Below are 16,337 nucleotides of genomic sequence, written 5' to 3'. Positions count from 1 at the left end.
TTGGCACAGGACAGAGCGGAGTTTAGGGCTGTTGTACATAGGGTCGCTATGAGTCGCAGGTGACTCGACGGCACATAACAACAACAACAACATCTATTCTGTATTTATGCCAACATAAAATGTCTTTGTGTATGTGTGTGTGAAAACATTATGAAGTCAATTATTCGGGGAGATAGGATTTACTCATAAAACCTAAAACAAAATGAATTCATAAAATTTAATTATACAAAAATTGTGCTGTGGGTGTTAGTAAACACCAAAAACAACAACATGTAGTGTGCACTGGAATTTTTTTTTTTGACGAAACCATAAGAAGGTAGGATTTGACTTAAAATAGCACTATTTGGATTGGTGGAAAAAACCATGGTAGTTGGATGTGAAGAGGGAGTAGAGAAAACCTTTCTTCTTTGGGAACAAAGAAAATATGTAATTATGGAGTAGAAGATAAAGCTGGTTATCTTCATTTGATGAATTTAAACTTGATCTGATAAGTAAAAGAGAAGAGTAATTTATTAGTCAGGAAAGGTAAGCAGTATTTTAAAATTAAAACTGGGAAAGAAACAAGAAGAAGATTCATAGAAGGACAGTCATTGTAGTGGTCCTTGCACAAAACTGGATTTGAGGCAGAAATGAGCCAGCAAAGTAGAGAAAGTCAATGATACAGAAAGGCAACTATCTACAAGATGAATAAAGTTTCGTTTTCCCTTCTTATAAATCAGAACTCCTCTACATTATCTTTTATCTCTCAAACACCAAGAATTGTCCTCTTAGCAAAAGTTTTTATTCCTATAATAGCAAAATTTAAAACAGAATAAAAATAATCTGAAGAAAATTTTACTAAAGATGTTCAGTGTTAGAATACAAGGTAAAAAAATTAAAGGAAGATGAACATGGAAAGAATATACACTTAGGTGCACATTAAAAACCAGATTCTGGCATAGCCAGACACAATTTTTCTTAAATGGCTTCAGGCTTTGTAAACAATATCATGTACCACTGAATTAGTACTTAGAAAAGCCTCATTTTAAAGATGATTATGACTTTGTTGTTGCTGTCACTTTACTACCACTTGCACTGTGTGACTGTAAAGAAGTTCTGAAGATTATTTTAGCAGCACTTGAAAAAGTGCTAAAAGTAAAAAAAAAAACCACCCACACACCCATTTATATGTAAACAAAGAAAACAGAAAGAGGGAGTATATTAAAGCTATGTTTCAGGCTTGGGTTTTACATTATTTGGAAGCAATATAGTCCGTTCTTGTTACGGAATAGGAACATGATAGAAATATGCTCACAAGAAAGAGTAGAAAAGTTTTCTAATTGCTTTTAATAAAAACAATTTTTTTAAACCCTAGACACATCATATTCTAATAAACAGAAATAAAAAGCAGTGTAGAACATAAATCAGGTAATTCTGGCTTTATATGAGACTGGATTTTCCTGTAATTAGTGCAAAGAGGAAGAATAGAGAGCATTGGTATACATGATCTAAATCAAACTACAGAACTTCTTGTTCAAATCAAGAATGAAATAAATATATGACAAACAAGTGAGTAAACTGTGAAACAAATTTCATTTTCACGAGGGAAGATAGCAAACAAATTAACTTATAAAGCTTCAAGAAATATATATAAAATACAGTAATGTCTAAGAAGCAACAGGAAAGAGTGTTAAATAAAATATTTAATATGGCAAAAACTAATATACAATGTTCTTTAAAATAAATTTTTCTTATTACTGATTATACAGAAAATATTAGTGGTTATTCTGTTAATAATCTTTTATTCTTCAGTAATACTGAAAACACACAGCTTCCTTTTCTTAATAGGATAAATACTAGGAAAAAAGATATCATAATACAATCTACAAAGCTGAGACTATAAGGGTACTTAACCAGAATAATTTAGCTACACAGTTAAAAGAAAAACCCAAATATATATACATATATAAAAATCACAGTTAACCTATAAATATGATCAGCATATATGACTGCTAATAAAATAGAAAAAGAATTACAGCAACTTATATTACAACCAAAATAACAAAGGTTAAAAATGTTTAGAGCTTATACTGAATAAAGCTGTAGAGAATAGGTACATTCAAACACAATCATCTGGCAATAATGAGCAAGAACTTAAGAGTGTTAGCAATACTCCTTGACTCAGTCCACTATGGTGTAGCCAGAGTGCTCTTTGGAGGCAAAGATCATAAAGCTTCGTCTCACATACTTTATACATGTTGCTAGGGGAGGCTATTCCTTGGAGAGTGATACCATGCTTGGAAAGGTGGAGGGACAGTGAAGGAGAGAAAGACCCTTAAGCTGGTGGAATGACACAGCGACTGCAGCAACGGGCTCAAGTGTGTCAGAGACTGTGAGGATGGTACAGGATGGGCCAGGGTTCAGCTCTGTTGTCACAGGGTCGCTATGATTTGTGTACACAACTTGATGGCACCTAACAACAATATATATATTTCAAAGGGAAAACTGTACACCATCTTGTTTTTACAAAAGCAATCACTTTATTTTTTTTTAAAGCAATCATTTTAATGTGTAACAAATTGTGTTGTTTGCCATCGAGTCAGAACTGACCCATAGCTGACCCTTTGGTGGGTTTTCAGAGGCAGTTAATCACACAGGAGTAGATTGTCCATCCCTCTCCCACTGAACAGCTAGCTGGTGGACTCAAACTATGTGCCTTCAGGATGGCAGTTCAGCTTCATTCCAATAGGCCACCAGAGCTTGACAGGAGTTGTTAAATAAATGATGATACTAAAGAAAACAACAAAGACATTGAAAGGGAAAAATAAACTCTGATAATAAAGCAGGAAGTAAATATGACATCACCACTTATCTGTCAGTATACTTTATGATGGTGGCCAGAATGTTGCTATGATGTTGGAAGTTCTGCCACTAGTAATGTGACATATTAGTAAAATATAGAGGGGTCATCTATGATGGTCAGGATTCAGGAGCATCCAGGCTAGGAAGACACTCTTGGGGATCAAGTTTTAAAAATATGGGCCAGTGAATAGCAGTGGACCATTGTTTGATACAGTCCTAGATGAACCCCTAAGGTTGGAAAGCATTCAAAATTAAGTGGTAGAGGTGACTTGCCAAAATCAAGTTGCCCTTAATGATGTGGTTGGAACAAAACATTGAGGATTTTCACTGGCTCATGTGGCATGATTCAAGATGAGAACAAATATCCATTAATAATCAGACCTGCATATATCCATTAATAATCAGAAAGTGGAATGTAGGAAAATGGAAAGATGTGAAAAACCCGGAAAGTTTGAAGATAGGTATCCTAATCATTGGTGAGCTGACATGGATTGGTTCTAGCCATTTTGAATTAGACAATCAATCATACAGTCTTCAACAAACTGAAGAGCAATAACATAAAATCTAAGCTGAAGCACAATGACATCAATGACTGGATGATATCTATACAATTATAAACAAATTATGATTATTATTCAAATTTACTCATGGAAAGATGAAGAAATTGGAGAATTTTACTAAGTTCTGAAGCTGAAAGTGGTCAAACATGCAATCAAGACACAGTGATAATGACTGGTGATTGTAATGCAAAAATCAGAAACAAAGGAGGATGATTAGTAGCTGGAAAATATGGCCTTGGTGACAGAAACAGTCCTAAAGACTGTATAACAGAATTTTGCTGTACCAATTGGGAATAACTTTTTACAACATTTTACGTAGTCTTGTGGAGAGACAGTGGGGGAGTTTAATATCACCAGGCAGAAAAAGGCCAAGGTTTGAAAGTGGAACACTCTCATAGTCAAGCTGAAGCTGAAGAAAATTAAGTTCATGAGAAACGAACGATGAGCCAAAGAGTATCTTACCTGAATTTAGATACTATCTGAAGGATAGATTTAATACACTGAACTAACGCTGACAACTACATGAGTTGTGAGATGAAATCAAAGACAAACATATGAAGAAAACAAAAACATGAAGAAAACAAAAAAGGTTATTAAAAAGAAAGGAAAGGAAGGCCAGAAAAAAAGTCAAAAAGAAGCTGAAACTTGTTCTTGAATACAGAGTAACTAAAGAGAACAGAAGAAAAGATGACTCAGAAGAACTACACAGGAAAAAAGATTTTTAAAAGCTGGCTCAAGAAGACAAAGTTAAATCATTATAATGTAATATGTAAACATCTTGAGTAAAACAAACAAACAAATGAAGAACAAGCTTGGTGCTTCTCAAACGGAAAGACTTAAAGATAAAGCCCAAGTCTCAAGTTATAACAGGGAAGGATTCTATGGGCAAAATATTAAATAATGTGTGAATCATCAAAAGTTAGAAGAAATACACAGTTATTATACCAAAAAGAATTGGTCTAGGTTGAATCATTTCATGAAGTAGCATATGATCAAGAACTAATGATATTGAAGGGAAAAGTCCAAGCTGCATTGACGGCATTGGTGAAAAACAAAGCTCCAGAAACTGACAGTCCTTCAAATGTATTTAAAGAATTCTGTGTAAAGAACACAGGGATACTTTATGGTTTAAATTCAGGAGAACAGTGTGTCAGTGTTGTATCTTTTCACTGTGTTTATTCAATCTGTGTGCTAAGCAAGTAATCTGAAAAGCTGGTCTATATGAAGAAGAATATAGCATCAGAATTGAGGAAGATTCATCAGTAACTTTTTTTTTACATTTTTAAAAACTTTTATTTCTTTTATTTTATTATTTTTTGTGTGTGTACTGTCAAATCGGATCTGATGGGTATGGGAGGAGACTGGCCCTCCTTCTCCAGCAGAGCATCTGGTGGATTTGAACCATGAACCTCTGGGATTGCAGTGCAGCTTCTTGCCACTAAGCCACCAAAGCTCCCTTGCATCAGTAACTTTTAATATGTATATAAGGTAATCCAACAGTGTGGAAATTATCAAACAATATCAATGTTATCACATACAAGCAAGATTCTGCTGAAGATCATCCCAAAAATGACTGGAAGAGCACATCAACAGGGAACTACTTGAAGTGCAGGCTGGATTTAGAAGAGGCTGTGGCACTAGGGATATTATAGCTAATGTCAGATGAATCTTGGCAGAAAGCAGAGAGTACCAGAGGATGTCTATCTGTGTCTCATTGACTATGAAAAGGCGTGTAACTGTGTGGATCACAACAAACTGTGGCTGACTTTGAGGAGAACAGGAGTCCCAGAACATTTGATTGTGCTTATATGAAACTTATACTTGGACCAGTAGGCAGCTGTCAGACAGAGCAAGGAAACACTGCATGGTTCAAAATTGGGAAGGGTGTGCATCAAGGATGTGTCCTATTTCCATATCTTTTCAATCTATATGCAGAAGAGATATCTGGGAGGCTGGGCTCTGTGAGGAGAAGTGTGGCAGCAAGATTGGAGGTAATTTATAAACAATCTGTGTTATGCAGATGACACAACCCTACTTGCTGAAACCAAAGAGGACCTGAAGCGCTTGCTGCAGAAGGTCAAGGATTGCAGCCTTCAATATGGATTGAAGCTCAATGTCAAGAAAACAAAGATTCTCACCACTGGGCTAATTGGCAGCATCATGACAGATGGTGAAAAGATTGAGATTGTTAACAGCTTCAGTTTGCTTGGCTCCACAATCAACACTCTTGGTACCAGTAGCCAGGAATTAAAAAATGAATTGCATTTGGAAAGTCTACTGTCGGAGACCTCTCCAAGGTATTAAGGAGCAAAAATGTCAGTTTGGAGACTAAGGTGTGCCTGATACAGGCCATGGTCTTTGTTATTACTTGCTATGCATCGGAGAGCTGGACAATGACTAAGGGATGACAGAAGGAGAGTTGATGCCTTTGAGCTTTGGTGCTGGAGAAGAGTACTGAATATACCATGGGCTGCTAGGAGAACAAGTTCAACCTGGAGAGGGTGAAGCCAGGCTGCTCCTTGGATGCAAGGGTTCTGAAGCTTCGTTTGACATACTTTGGACATGTTGCAAGGAGGGACCAGTCCTTGGGAGAGGGATGTCATGCTTAGGAGGGTGGAGAGACAGCGCAGGAGAGGAAGACCCTCAATGAGATGGATTGATTCAGTCACTGGGGTAATGGGGTTAGGTGTGTCGGAGACAGTAAGATTGGAACAGGATAGAGCAGGATTTAGGGCTGTTGTATATAGGGCTGACAGCATCTAACAACATCAACAATATAGCCTTACTGAAAGTCAGGAGAACTTGAAGGCTTTACTGTTGGGGAATGGCTTTACCACAGATTACACCTAAACAAAATGTCCTCACAACTGGACCAATAAGCAACATCCCAATAAATTAAGAAAAGGCTGAGGTTGCCAAGGATGTAATTTTACTTGGATCCACAAGCAAGGCCCATAGTAGCAGCAGTGAACAATAAAAGATGTACTGCAAATATTGTATAAAACCATTATTGAAGAATGCATATAAGGAACCAAAGGAGGGAGGGTGGAAGCAGAGGGATGAGGATGTGCAGGGGGAGGAGAGATTAATCATGGGTTGTACAATTTAATAGGGGGAATGAGGGAAATTGGAAGAAACTGTTCTGGAAAACAATGTATCAGAATTTTGTAAATAAACTATAATAATAATAAAAAAAAGATGTACTGCCGTACTGCATTGGACAAATAATGCTACAAAGGACCTCGAAAAAAATGCTAGAGAGCAAAGGTGTCACTTTTCTAGTTGAGGTGTGCCTGACATAGGAATGGAATTTTCAGTTCACTCATGAATGTGAAAGGTGGACAATGAATAAGAAAAGTCAAGGAAGGATTGATGCCTTCGTATTACAAAGAAGTGACACCCACAGTCCCTTTAAAGTAAGACTGATGAAAAATACTGACTATATTTTGGCTGCTGGAAGAACAAATTCTTGGAAAGAAAGAATGCTCCCTGGAGGCGAAGATGACAAGACCTTCTCACACACTTTGGACCTATAAGGAAGGAACATTCTCTGGAAAAGGACATCATTCTTGGAAAAGCAAAGGGGAGAAAAAAAGGAAGACTCTAAAGAAGACTGAGAAATTGGCAAAAACAATGGACTCAAACTCAGCAATGACTGTCCAGATAATGCCCGATCAGCATTTCTTGCTTCTGTAGTTCACAAAGCTGTCAGGAGTCAAGACCGCCTCGGCGTCTAACAATTGAAACGACGTGTGGAAACTATAAAGTTAAGAAAAAAGAGTAATAAGCAATGTGAAAACATCACTACTTAAAAATGTGTGGTTATTCCTTGTGAGGTAAAGAACCTAGTTTTACTCCAAGTAAGGTGGAACAATGCTTGGAGAAACTGGGGTGGCCTGGTCATCCAGACCACATGAGGATCTGTGGTGCTGAGCCTGAGAGAAACTAACTTGAGACACTGTTACCTACTAGCCCCTGGCGGCATGATTTAGCCCATTATACAGGCCTGCCATAAAAACCCAAGAGCACTAAGGACAGAGGGCTTCTTGGTCAGCAAGAAGATCTGATCTTAGCAGGATAATGCGTCCTTTGGTTTTCACAAATGTTCTTGAAGTCCTCAAACTCGTAGCTAGAGTCTATCTGGCAGTCTAAAGCACAATGTCCTTTTCACTGGTCACCTAGCTCTAAGTGGCAAAGGTTGGAGGGTATCATGTGGCAGATGGAAAAGAATGGCAAAGTGAGGGCTGGTTCAATCCAGTCCACAGAGTGGGGACTGGATTCATGCTGATTCTTACTGTGCAGCCCTGAAGGTGAGGGAGTTTTGTTGCTTCCTGTTTTCAAGCATAGCTGAACTTGCTAGAGTGCTAATAGCAAATACAGAGTTGGTCTGAAAAAACCTAAAATTGGATCATTTTCAAATTTTGAGGCGAGTTTCCCAACGTTCAGCTTAAGAGAGTCATGTTTTGTTGTTATTAAATTTTTAATGTGGTCAGGTTTCTCTGTAAAGCCTTTTCTGGGAATTATAAAGCAAACCAGTTGTTGTATGTTGACACCTGAAATATTACAATACTATTTCCAATATGAACTCACAGTTCTATGAATGACACAAACTTAGGTTTACTAATGTGGAACCAGAAGTTTCAGACTATAAGTTGAGCTCTGGTGATCAAATGTTTTAATAAAAATAATGTTTTTAAAATTCAGCACAAAGAAGTAATGCTAAGGATGCAAGATTTAAATATTTGGTTATTTAAAAGAAATCATACTAAAGATGCAAAGGAAGCTCTGGTGACTTGGTAAGGAACCTCACAGCCAACACAAAGGTATAGAGTTTGAATCCACTAGCTGCTCTGCAGGAGAATGATGTGCAATCTTCTCTTGTGTGATTTACTGCCTCTGAAAACCCACTGGAGAGCCAGTGAAAGTGAGTTCCAACTCAATGGTACTCAACAACAAAGATACAAAGTATGTCTTATCAACTGTTTAAAGAGATCTGTAACATTTATTTCCTCAAATATTTTTTCCATTGTTTTTCTACTTTGCTTATTATTATTATTAGCTTAGTTGATAAGAACTTAGTTGATCATCAACTTAGTTGATATTAGCTTAGTTCAGCCATGAACAGTTTATTGACAATATTAAGTAAGGCTCCTATGACAAAAGTGGGTCTTAAAGTAGGATTATGAGAACTTCTTTAATGTCTCTATAAAACTTTAAAATTGACAGAAAAGCCAATGGTTTTAACTTTTAACATAATTTTCTATTATTATCATGTTTATATGGAAGGTATGGGAAGAAAGCGAGCTCTTTCACTGTACAAATATTCCTATTAAAACATTAACAAAACCTTTTCCCACAAAAGAAACCCACAAAACAAAAAACCACAAAAGTCAAAGGACAGAACTGATCACACTTAATACTTCCAAAACAAAAATATTCTAATCACTGATTCACTATTATAAAGCATGTACTATTTTCTCAATGGAAGTCACCATCCTTTAACTTCCATCAAAACATTTTACACCTTTTTGTAGAAATACTTGTGGAAATAAAATTACAAAGCCCAAACTAAATCACAAAGCCCAAACTAACCTGAGAGCTCTGTACACAGGGAAGGTTCACTATAAGGCTGCCTCCTAACCAGCATGGAGTCCGTGCCAGAAAGCCCCATTGCTACACTATAAAAGTACAATTTAAATGAGGTTAATTCTACAAATTCTCTACCCTTTCTACTAAGGCAAACAAATGAAAATAAAAACTCACTATTGAATAATACATGCTGAATTTCTGCAATTATTTCACTACATACTGAGACATCTTACAGACAGATGAACAAAACAGGAATACATGGTTCTAGTTTCAGTGTCAGAAGGTAAAATGTTTAGACATTTTGACCATGTGAGTCTCTATAATGAAGCGTGGCTGTAACATATCTGGCATATTTACAGGAATATCTAACAACATAAATAACCACATACATGGAATGTATGAAGGTGACATGCTGTCCATTAAGAAATGAAATGTTTGCCTCCAATACTCTCTACTTAAATATGTGTAAATATTCTTTACTGATTGAGATGCTTCTATTAAATTTCTTTACTTTCAATTAATTACTCATTTTAGACAGGCATTAAGTTTAATTCTTACAATCACCTTTCATCCTTGAGATATTTACTGAGTACCTACTAAATATAAAGTTCCCATTTTGGATCAAGAAATTTCTGAGAGGGGTTAAGTTTTCCTTCTTCACCAGCAAAGTAAATGTCTCTATATTTATATTATTATTTTATATTCAATATGTCACTTCAGGACCAGGAAGTATTCCAAGAACTGTGGTAATTTTTGAGTAATAAAGACTTGTCATTTGTCTTAGCTCTAAACAAAAGATGAATTAGGTGATAATGACAATTTTCCTAACAATCATTGGGGAAAAGTTTTTTAGAAAAGGCTCTTCAGTTCCTGGAATGTTATATTTGTTAAATAAATATGGAGTACCAAAAAATGACTTACTTCCAAGCTTCCTCTTTTTATTGGGTTCAACACTAATAATTTCTTCAGAAGATTTTCACAGTCTGTGGACATATAGAAGGGGATACGGTATTTCCCTCGTAAGACTCGCTCCCGCAGTTCCTTACAAAAGCAAAACAAAGCACTCATAACTGGCTTTTCAAATTATAATCTTTGATAATAAAAACATAATATAAAATTGAGCTGATACCTTCAAATTCTGACCATCAAATGGCAATGAGCCACTGACTAATGTGTAAAGAATGACTCCGAGACTCCACACATCCACTTCAGGCCCATCGTACTTCTTCCCTTGAAAAAGCTCAGGAGCAGCATAGGGTGGGCTTCCACAAAATGTATCCAATTTGTTCCCAACTGTAAACTCATTACTAAAACCAAAGTCAGCAATTTTAATATTCATGTCCGCATCAAGGAGAAGGTTTTCAGCCTAAAAGGAAAACAGCAAAACAGGACAATGTGAATAACCTACACAAAATAAAATACTCATAATTGTTTCAGATCCCAAACAGTAATTTCATGCTTCTCTTTTCTTAAAAATATGCTATCACATTTCAGAAAGCACAGCACTGTACTTCAGTGTGTAACTAACTATTCAGGATTACATTTCTAGAAGACGGAATTTTAAGATTCTAAGACTCACTTTTAGGAGGACTGTCTAGTCAAGTATGACTCATAATCACCCTATGAACAACAGATTTAGCTGTCATAGCTCGTACCATCTTCACAATCTTCAAGTTTCGAGATATCACAAATCTGACATGCTCCAAGTTTTAAGATAGCTTAATTAAAACTCCTTTGCTACCACATATTCTCCAAAGCCTCTGTTTCTCCTAGTAGGCTAAAATCTGGAACCATATTATGAAGATTATAAGTTGCCCTAATACTAATTCACCTTGGACTTACCAAGATGCTTACCAAGAAGAGGTTTACTTAATAAGTCACCACTGCTTAATGGAGAGCTCAATGGTATATCTTAAATAACAGTGATTCAGGTGTTCTGTGTCTACTGAATTAATTCTTTTGTACTGTTTTGTAAAATGCTACCTCAACAAAGCACAGTTTTCTTGGTAAAACAAAACAACACAGATTCCATTTGATCTGTCCTCTGTTATAAGTTTTCTATTTTTATTCTAAAAGTAGATTTATTTTTTCCAGAGGAAAAGCAGAAAAGCAATTACTCCCCCCCCCAATTTCCCCCACATGCTCTGAGAGCTAGTTTTCCTAAATCCTAAAGGAAGAATATTTCAAAGAAAAAAATTAAAGGTTACTTGCAAAAAAATGCAACTAATTCAGTAAACCTTTTTGCAAATTTTTGAGTTCAAATTCTATGTTATAAGTATAAAGTTACAGGTTATTACGCAGCAGTGTTTTATTAGCTTCACCCTCTCCCATCCTCCAAAAAAAGCTGCTCCAAATGAAAGTAAGAACTCTATTATAGGGGGCAGGGGAGATTAACCATGGAGTTGTATAATATGGTTGGGGATGAGGGAAATTGGAAGAATCTGTTGTCGAAAACAATGTAATCGACTTTTGTAAATAAACTAGTATTTACAAAAAGTCAACTTGGGGAGAAGGAATTAAAGGAGGGGGTAAAATGTGCAACAATAAATGAATGAAAATCTAACTTTTCTGTAAACTTTTGTTAAAATCACAATTGATGTCGTTGTTATGTGCCGTCGAGTCGTTTGCGACTCACAGAGATCCTATGTACAACAGCCCTAAACCCTGCCCTATCCTGTGCCAATCGCATTGCCTCTGACACACCCATCCCGATTACCCCAGTCACTGAATCAATCCACCTCATAGAGGGTCTTCCCCTCCTACGCTGTCCCTCTACCCTACCAAGCATGATGTCCCTCTCCAAGGACCTGTCTCTCCTTTCAACATGTCCAAAGTATGTCAGACGAAGCCCAGAATCCTTGCCTCCAAGGAGTAGCCTGGTTTAACCCTCTCCAGGATAGATCCGTTTGTTTTCTTGGTAGTCCATGGAACATTCAATACTCTTCTCCAGCACCACAGCTCAAAGGCGCCAATTCTCCCTCTATCCTCCCTAGTCATTGTCCAACTCTCTGGTGCATAACAAGTGATTGCAAAGACCATGGCCTGTATCAGGCGCACCTTAGTCTCCAGAGAGACACTGTTGCTCTAGAGTACTTTAGAGAGGTCTCTAACAGCAGACTTTCCCATCACAATACGTTTTTTTATTTCCTGGCTGCTGGTGCCAAGTGTTGACCGTGGAGCCAAGCAAACTGAAGCTATGAACAATCTCAGTCTCTTCACCATCCATCCTGATGCTACCGATTGGTCCAGTGGTGAGAATCTTTGTCTTCTTGCAGTCCTTGACCCTCTGAAGTAAGTGCATGAGGTCCTCCTCAGTTTCAGCAAGCAGGGTTGTGTCATCTGCATAATGCAGATTGCTGACAGATCTTCCACCAATCCTAACGCCACACTTCTCCTCATAGAGCCCAGCCTCTTGGATAATCTGCTCTGCATACAGGTTTTATAAAACAACAAGTCTATTTATAAAAAAGGAAAACAAACCACAAAAACAAGTCTATTATCACTGGAGGGTTCATCAGCCAAAGCCAGGCACTCAGAGCATATGTAGCTCCTACCCATTTTCCTTGTGGGTTTTTTTTTTGTCTTTTAAATACTCTTTTGGAAAAAGTAATGCTTTTTAACTGGCACTGGCAAAAATATTGCATACACCATGGAATGCCCAAAGGACAAATGAACTGTCTTAGGGGAAGCCATCGGCATGTTGTAACTACGTTCATGTTATCAGGGGGGCCAGTCCCTGAAGACAGACATCATGTTAGGTGAAGCTGAGAATCAATTAAAAAAAGGGAGATTCTCAGTGAAATGGACAAACATGGGGCTACAACAATGGGTTTAAGCACAGCAGCAATTGTGAAGAGGGAGCAGGATAGAGTAATGTGACACTGTATTGTATCTAGAGACAATGAATTGGAGCCAAATCAATAGCATCTAACAACAATGTAAAACATTTTTTGTTTGTTTGTTTGTCTGGAAAATAGACAATCACCTAGCATGCAAAGATATACTATCATGTATGATCCATCACAAAAGTAAATCACTTTGGGAGCTTAATATAGACTGTATGGCAAAATCAGGTCTTCAGACTTTCTGATTTAATGCCTATTAAACGTGGGGCTATTGTAAGTATCCAAGGCCATCTGTGGACAAGTTGGATTCTTCTTAATCTTTTAAAAGATGTCTGGATAGATATCATAGTTCCCTGGCTGCCTCAGATGAGGACAGATGGAGAAGGCACTGGGGCTTCATTTCAGCAGTATACAGAAAAATCTCATCTTCTGGACTGAAGGAAAGATACAGGGTGAAAAGTAAGTTTTCTTTTGCCAATTTTTCTATGAAAGAAATGAGAAGAAACAGTAAGACATATCCCTCCCTCTTTTCTCTCTTCCTTGGTATATGTAAGTGACTTCCCCTTGTAACAGCTGAGGCCAAAAATGAGAAGCATAAAATCTGCAAGGCCAGAAAATCTGTAAACTTAGAAAAAACAAAAATACAAGATTAGACTTCTAAAAATATGACTGTCAGGGTTTCTCTTAGGAAAACAAAGATGGTTTAGTATCATAAACTGATTTCAAAAAATAAATGCTCACAATCACTAGCATTAAGAGAGATGCTAATCAAAACCACTTTGAGATACCATCTTATCTCAGAAGCAGTGGCAAAGTTTTGTAGAGCAGCAAGTAATAAATCTTGGAGAGGTTGTTGTGAGTTAAGAACTCATACATTTTTGGTGGGACTGTAAAATGGTACAACCACTCTGGAAGGAAGTTTGACAGAAGTTCCATATGACCCAGCTATCCACTGCTTGGGATAAATCCCAAGAAAATGAGAACTGAGGCATAAACACAGATTGTACACCAATGTTCATAGCATTATTCACCATAGCAAGAACATGGAAACAGCCCAAGTGTCCAACTGCACTGGAATGGATTGAGAAACTATGGTACCTTCACCAATGGAATACTAAGTAGCACGTAGGAGCAGCTGGTGGCCTTGAACCAGGTGCCTTCAGGATTGCAGCGCAGCTTCTTGTACCTAAGTCACAAGAACTCCCTTCAATATAGATTACATCTTAATATTAAAAAACAAAACAAAACAAAACAAAAACCCTGCACCACTGGACCAGTAAGCAACAAGATGACAGATAGAGAAAAGATCAGTCAACAAGTTCATTTTACTCGGATCCATAATCAAAACCTATGGCAGCAACAGTTAAAAACCAAATGATGTGCTGCACTGGAGAAATATGCTGTCAAGTACCTCTCCAAAGTGATAAAGAGTAATGAAATAAATTTAAAGACTAAAGTAAGCATGATGATATTTTCAATTGCTTCCTGTGCATCTGAAAGTTGAACAATGAATAAAGAAGACTAATGAAGAATCAATGCCTTTAAACATGCTGGAGAAAAGCATTCACTGTCAGAGAACATGGACCACCAAAAAAATAATAAACTTTGTTTTGGAGGAAGGGCAATTGGAGTACTTCCTCGAAGCAAGTAGCATTAAACTTCATTTTCATACTTTCGATATGTTGTCAGGAGGGTTTAGTCCTTGAGAAAAAACATCATCCTGGGTAGAGAGAGTTCGCACAAGATAAAAAGACTCTCAATGAGGTGGTGTGACAGTGATTGATTCATTCCACTCCTGCTTTCAAACTTATACACTAGTCCATAAGATATATTATATAATATGTTAATATATACTAGTTTATCGTATATATATATATGTTAAATATATTAATATTAGTTCAATATATGTTGTTGTTGTTGTTATATGCCGTCGATTTTCTTGTGACTCATAGCAATACTATGTACAACAGCCCTAAACCCTGCTCTATCTTGTGCCAATCACACTGTCTCCGACACACACATCCTGATCACCCCAGTCACTGAATCAATCCACCTCATAGAGGGCCTTCCCCTCCTGCACTGTCCCTCTACCCTCCCAAGCATGATGTCCCTCTCCAAGGACTGGTACGTCCTTACAACATGTCCAAAGTATGTCAGACGAAGCCTCAGAATCCTTGCCTCCAAGGAGCAGCCTTGTTTAACCCTATCCAGGATGAATCTGTTTTTTTTTAGCAGGTACGCTCATACTCTTCTCCAGCACCACAGCTCAAAGGCATCAATTCTCCTTCTATCCTCCCTAGTCATTGTCTAGCTCTCTGATGCATAACAAGTGACTGAAAAGACCATGGCCTGTATCAGATGCATCTTAGTCTCCAGAGAGACACCATTGCTTTTCAGTATTTTGGAGAGGTCCCTAACAGCAGATTTTCCCATCTCAATACGTCTTTTATTTCCTGGCTGCTGGTGCCCAAAGTGTTGACTATAGAGCCAAGCAAACTAAAGCTGTGAACAACCTCAATCTCATCACCATTCATTCTGATGCTGCCAACTGGTCCAGTGGTGAGAATCTTTGTCTTCTTGATAATTGAGCCCCAATCCATATTGAAGGCTGCGGTACTTGACCCTCTGCAGCAGGCGCTTCAGGTCCTCCTAAGTTTCAGCAAGTAGGGTTGTATCTATGCATAATGCTGACTGTTGACTGAATTTTGCACAATCAATGACTTATTCATTGCAAATACATTTTATAAGAAACAAAAGCACAGGTTATACACATGGATTTCATCGGATGGTATGCACTGATTACATCTGTGGAGAGGCTCAATATCAGCTGTGAAAACTAGGCCAGGAGCTGATAGTGGAAAAGACCACCAACTACTCATATGCAAGTTCAAGCTGAAGCTGAGGAAAATTAAACTGAATCCATGGAAACCAAAATATGACTTTGAGTCTATCCTACCTGAATTTCTGAACCAGCTTAAGAACAGGTTTGAGGCCTTGAACACTAATGAGCAATGACTAGATGAGTTGTGGGAGGATATCAAGGGTATCATCTAGGACGAGTGCAAATGGTCATTACAAAGACAGAAGAGGAAGAAAAGACGAAAATGGATGTCAGAAGAAACTCTGAATGTTGCACTGGAGGACACAGAAGCCAAAGCAGAAGGAAAAATTCAAGATACTAAAGAGCTGAACAGAAGATTCCAAAAGGCAGCACGGGATGACAAAGCAAAATATTTGAATGTAAAATGCAAGGAGCTGGAGTCAGAAAATCAAAAGGGCCGAACTCATTCAGCATTTCTAAAGCTTAAGGAACTGAAGAACAAATTCAAACCCAAGTTGCTATAATCAAGGATGCGTTAGGCAGAATATTAAATGGTCCAGGAAGTATTAAAAGAGGGAAAGAATAAAATGAGTCACTGTATCGAAAGGAACTGGAAGACACAGAAGAATTTAATGAAACAACATATGAACAAGAGCCTATGGTGATGAAGGAAAAAGTTCA

The 16,337-nt window shown here is 37.4% G+C and overlaps 1 protein-coding gene across 3 annotated transcripts in view; it reads right to left on the bottom strand.

Moving 5' to 3' along the window:
• The window catches only part of MARK1 (MAP/microtubule affinity-regulating kinase 1), a 229,919-nt gene that overhangs the window by 39,026 nt on the left and 174,556 nt on the right, over positions 1 to 16,337 (bottom strand). For all 3 annotated transcript variants that reach the window (XM_006894539.1, XM_006894540.1, XM_006894541.1), the window contains 2 exons: positions 10,120 to 10,356; positions 9,912 to 10,031 (listed from right to left, as the gene is read on the bottom strand). In XM_006894539.1, the coding sequence (XP_006894601.1) occupies positions 9,912 to 10,031; positions 10,120 to 10,356 (357 nt within the window). The remainder of the gene's footprint in view (positions 1 to 9,911; positions 10,032 to 10,119; positions 10,357 to 16,337) is intronic.

The sequence above is a fragment of the Elephantulus edwardii genome, unplaced genomic scaffold (assembly GCF_000299155.1).
Source record: "Elephantulus edwardii isolate Elephantulus edwardi_28Jun2011 unplaced genomic scaffold, EleEdw1.0 scaffold00146, whole genome shotgun sequence".
Taxonomy (NCBI): domain Eukaryota; kingdom Metazoa; phylum Chordata; class Mammalia; order Macroscelidea; family Macroscelididae; genus Elephantulus; species Elephantulus edwardii.
Note: the sequence above shows the minus strand (reverse complement) of the source record. Positions and strands in the feature narration are given on the sequence as shown.